This window comes from Salvia hispanica, chromosome 4 (genome assembly GCF_023119035.1).
Source record: "Salvia hispanica cultivar TCC Black 2014 chromosome 4, UniMelb_Shisp_WGS_1.0, whole genome shotgun sequence".
In the NCBI taxonomy this organism is placed as follows: Eukaryota; Viridiplantae; Streptophyta; class Magnoliopsida; order Lamiales; family Lamiaceae; genus Salvia; species Salvia hispanica.
In genome coordinates, this window is record NC_062968.1 from 23697072 (window position 1) to 23702613 (window position 5542).

At 43.3% G+C, this 5542-nt stretch overlaps 1 protein-coding gene across 1 annotated transcript; it reads left to right on the plus strand.

Moving 5' to 3' along the window:
• Positions 1-3940: 3940 nt before the first annotated feature.
• On the plus strand, positions 3941-4549 carry LOC125220706. The gene has a single exon (XM_048122855.1). It carries the CDS (start codon positions 3941-3943, stop codon positions 4547-4549), a length of 609 nt encoding a protein of 202 aa, XP_047978812.1.
• Positions 4550-5542: the final 993 nt, after the last annotated feature.

A 5542-nucleotide genomic window follows, 5' to 3' on the forward strand; every position in this document is an offset into this window, starting at 1 on the left:
TATTCTTCTTGGAACTTTGGTTCACCCCTTTATTTTGTAACCATGTTTGTGGCAAGCTCTTTTTGGCAGAAGTGAAATTCTTTTTAGCTCGGTTCCACTACATATTTTGTTTCACACCCAATGATTTTTTTTTCTTTCTTCAACACCAAGTTAAGGCTATCATGTTCTCTTCTTCCTTAACGGTTCTGAAAAGTTCCAATCACTTTGAGTTGCCCTCAACAAACCCGTTGAACCATTATTAGTGCTACTTCATGACATTTGTCTATATTTCTAAATTCTGACGCGACTGATTGTTTTCGGCCTTGACATGTTTGATCAATAACCGCTGTCCAAAGTTTTTGCAAATTTTGATCGGGCAGTCTGGTATGAGATTTAAGATTTCTAAAGCTTTTATTCACCTTACCATTTTACTTTCGCATTTGCATTACTCCTTTTCGTTCGTTGTACTGAGACCCCTTTGAGACCACATTTTTGAGATTTATGGGAATTCGCACCTTCTTATTATCTTACCTTGCAATGAGCTTTTCCCACTCTTTTCTACCTTATTGCGTGAATGTGGGAATTCGCACCTTCTTATTATCTTATCTTGCAATAAGCCATTTCCACTTTTTACTACCTTATTTCGTGAATGTACTTGCCCATTTTGTTTTCTCCAAGAACCTTTCATCTTGTTGTGCAACTGTCCCATGTCCTTTCTTGCGCAACTGCCTTCTTTCAATGCTACTGTGTGATCATTCCTTGAACCCTACTTATAGGAAGAATCATAATTTTACAAGTACATCAGAATGGGTTTCACCCTGTTTTCATGACCCATCCCATGTTCTTTCGAGCTCTCATCAGAATTAAATTCTCAAGCTCTATGGGTTTTTCTTGATACCTCTAAACTATTTAATTCTCAGAATGGACGAGTTATGTTCAATGGAACTTAGTCCTCGCTCAGTTTCAAACCAATTGTCAATGATGAGATTTGAAAGTGTCAAGTTAGAAATGTTAATTTTGTTTCCTTGATAAAGTTTGGAGCCTTTCCGATGAAAGACATTTTGTGGTGCTTCCTCGAATTGAAATCGGTACATATCCAAGTTAAGACTGTTTGATTAAAATTTGAGTTCTTAATACATATTCTGAGTTCTTGATGCGACAAAGCAAGGGAAGGGGAAAGCTTAAATCTTTTAGGATACACGTGGGAAATAAGTTCTACAGACAGACACGCGCTGAAATGATTCACCAACAAGAGGTGTAGACATGGCCAATAGAGCGAGACGAGAAATATTTCGCATTTACGAACTGCTCATATCGAGCTGCTAGGAAATCGAATGTCGTGTTATAGAATTTTCCCGAACTTGCTCGAACGTAGAAATCGTACTAGGAGAACTTAGGTTAGTTGCTCACGATCTGCGAGTTATGGCGATGGGAGATATCGACGTAATCTTAGGAATGGACTGGTTGACCGCGAACTTTGCGACGATTCGTTGTGAGGGGAGGCAAATATCCCTACACGCCCCGAATAAGGAACCCATCGTATACCATAAAATCTCAATGAACCGGCGAACCGCTATAATCTCTGCACTACAAGCCACCGCGATGATAAAGAAAGGACGCCCCGCCTACCTTGTCTATCTCAACGGAGAGGAGAAGGAGGAAAGAAGGATCAAAGACGTCGCTGCCGTACGATATTTTTCCCGACTTTTTTCCCTCGAAGCGTTACCAGGACCGCCGCCAGATCGACAACTGGAATTCACGACCGATCTCAAACCAGGAGCCGCACCTGTGTCCAAGGCACCATACCGAATGACGCCAAAGGAATTGAAGGAACTAAAGATACAACTACAAGAGCTCATGGATTTAGGTTTCGTTAGGCCCAGTGTTTCGCCATGGGGCGCACCGGTGCTCTTCGTTAAGAAGAAAGATGGGTCAATGAGAATGTGTATCGACTATAAAGAGTTGAACAAATTGACCCTCAAGAACAAGTACCCATTGCCAAGGATAGACGACCTGTTCGATCAACTCCGAGGAGCCGGAGTGTTTTCCAAGATGGATCTGAAGTCAGGATACCACCAGCTGAAAGTGCGAAAGGAGGATATACCTAAGACCGCATTCCGTACCAGATATGGTCACTATGAGTTCGTCGTGATGCCGTTTGGACTGACCAACGCCCCAGCCGTATTTATGGACTTGATGAACCGAGTTTTCCACCCGTACCTAGATACGTTCGTCTTAGTGTTCATAGATGATATCTTAGTCTACTCGAAGGACGAGGAGGAGCACGCGGAACACCTACGAATCGCGCTGGAGACGCTGAGGAAGGAGAAGCTGTACACCAAATTCAGCAAGTGTGAGTTCTGGTTGAAAGAAGTGAACTTTTTAGGACACATTGTGTCGGCAGAAGGAATTCGAGTGGACCCCGCCAAGGTTGAGGCGGTGCAACAATGGAAGTCGCCATAGACACCGAACGAGATTCGGAGTTTCCTGGGTTTGGCAGGATACTACCGAAGGTTCATAAAAGGGTTCTCCAAGATAGCGAGACCGATGACCCAACAACTCAAGAAAGGGATCAAGGTGAACTGGACGCCGGAGTGTGAGGCGAGCTTTCAACTCTTGAATGAGAAATTGACCACCGCACCAGTGTTAGCTGTGCCAGAGCTTGGAGCAAACTACATAGTTTACACCGACGCTTCGAAGGTCGGATAGGGATGCGTGTTGATGCAGAACAACAAGGTGATCGCCTACGCGTCACGACAATTGAAACCGCACGAGTTGAACTACCCCACCCACGACTTAGAGTTAACCCTGTAGTGCATGCCCTAATGATTTGGAGGCACCATCTCTACGGAGTTAGGTGTGAAATCTTTACGGACCATAAGAGTTTGAAGTACTTTTTCGAGCAGAAGGACCTGAACATGCGACAACGGAGGTGGCTCGAGCTGGTGAAGGATTACGATTGTGGCATCAACTACCACCCTGGCAAGGCAAACGTAGTAGCAGATGCTTTAAGCCGTAGAGACCATTCGCAACTCGCTGTTTTTCTGACAGAAGAGGAAAGTTAGTACATGAGTTGAGTAGGTTGCAGATAGAAGTAGTTAGGACACCCGAAACCGTAGAGGGCCGAATTGTCGCGTTAGTAGTAGAACCTGATCTAAGGACGAGGATCGTTGCAGCACAACGGCTAGATGTGAGATTGGAGGAGATTCGAGTCGAAGTAAGAACCGGTGAATCCGGAAATTTCAGCGAGGCTTCCGACAACGCTCTCACCTTTGAAGGGAGATTGTGCGTGCCGAACGACGAAGGACTCAAGAACGTGATCATGAGCGAAGCCCACGAAACCCCATACACTGCTCACCCCGGGAGCACAAAGATGTACCAGGATCTGAAGAAGTCCTTTTGGTGGAACGGCATGAAGAGGGACGTCGCAACATTTGTGGAGCACTGCTTAGCCTGCCAACAGGTGAAAGCCTTACACCAACGGCCGTACGGGAAGCTACAACCGCTTGAGATACCCTAGTGGAAATGGGAGCACATCGCCATTGACTTCGTGACGGCGTTGCCGAGGACCCTAAAAGGGAACACCGCGATCTGGGTGATCATAGATCGACTTACCAAGAGTGCACACTTCATACCAATCCCCGTAACCCATGGATCGGATAGGCTAGCTCGGATCTACATTCAAGAGATCGTACGATTTCATGGAGTCCCAGTGACGATTACGTCTGATCGTGACCCGAATTTTACCTCAAAATTTTGGATTAGTTTACAGCGCGAGCTTGGAACACGCTTAAACTTTAGCATGACTTTTCACCCACAGTCCGATGGACAATCCGAAAGAACGATACAAACTCTCGAGGATATGCTAAGAGCCGTGGTGCTCGACCGAGACGGAAGTTGGGAGACCGCATTCCCTCTGATCGAGTTCGCTTACAACAATAACTTTCAAGCAACGATCGGCATGGCACCGTATGAAGCACTATATGGAAGAAAGTGTAGACTTGATGCAGTTGATGAACGAAGGGCACTTGGACTTGATGCAGTCGAAGAGATGGTCGAAATCGTTCGACAAATCCGTGCGCGAATGAAGAAAGCCCAGGACAGACAAAAATCGTACGCCGACGTCCAACGGACGGACTTACAGTTCCACGCTGGTGACAAAGTTTTCCTCAAGGTATCCCCGTCGAAAGGGATAACGCGTTTTGGAGTTAAAGGGAAACTGAAGCCACGTTTCATCAGACCATACGGAATTCTTGAAGGAGTAGGACTCGTAGCTTATAGATTAGCGTTGCCGCCCAGCCTTGGGAACGTGCACAATGTTTTCCATGCGTCGCAGTTACGAATACACGTGTTCGACCCGAAGCATGTGATTCGCTATGAGGATGTTGCCGTACACCCGGATCTGGGCTACGAGGAGCAACCCCAGATGATCTTGGATCAAAAGGTCCAAACCTCGAGAAATAAATCCACTGCCTTCGTGAAAATACAAAGGAGAAACCACGGGCCCGAGGAAGCCACGTGGGAGCTTGAGGATAAGATGATAGAACTATACCCGAAACTCTTTCCATAGAGGTACCAAAATTTCGGGATGAAATTTCTTTTAAGTGTGGTAGGATGTAACATCCCGAATTTCCGAACCCTAATTTTAGAGCCCTAAAATTTATTATTGATGACGTGGGAGATGTGAGATGTGAATTATTTGATAAATGAATTTATTGCATGAGTTTCTTTGACCGGGAAGTTTGAAAAGTCAAACTTGTTGACTATGTGAAGTGGCATGTGATTTATTAAATTATGAGGTGAATTATTTGTTTAAGGGTGAGTGAGAATATTTGGGAAATTTTTTTCCATAAATACTAGCCACCTAAATAGTGAGATTTTCGAACCTTTGGACTTTTGGAGAAGGAATTCTATTTTTTCCGGATTTAATTTAATTCTTGGGATATTTATCCGAATTAAATCCAAAACCCAATTTTTTCCCTATTTCTTAATGGGAAAAATCGAGCCCTATTAATATTAAGGTGATTTTCGAAAATCACCTAGCTTTGGAAAGGAGGAATTTATTTCATTTTTAATTGATCCCTTATTGATTTCCTTCCATACCTAGAATTTAAATATTCTACCAAATCTTTCCATACCTCAAGAGATCTTGCCATATCTTATTTTAGTTAATATAAAAAAAAATATCCATTCCTTATATATCAACCATACTACACGCCTATTTCCAATCTCTAAGTGGGTGATTTAATATTTTATTTTGCTCCGTGATATTTTATTCTACTCCGTAAAATATACCAAAACAAAATCTTGGCTAATTGGGAGCCATATATTTTGAAAATTACATGCCTTGATACCCTAGTCTATTTTTGTTAATTCTTCTTCCCTACTTCACAATATTTATTTATTTAATTGTGGAGAATAAAATCTTACCAAATATTCTATTTTAATTACCTAAAGATCTTGTTGAGCACTATAAATAAGAGAACCCCTAACCCTAGCTGCAATAAATTTCGCCCCTCTCCTCTCTCCCACCCTCTCCAATTTTTCTTCCATTCTCCAATAT

Coding starts and splice junctions, on each gene's coding strand:
- LOC125220706 (XM_048122855.1), top strand. CDS start 3,941: ATGGCACCGTATGAAGCACTATATGGAAGAAAGTGTAGACTTGATGCA.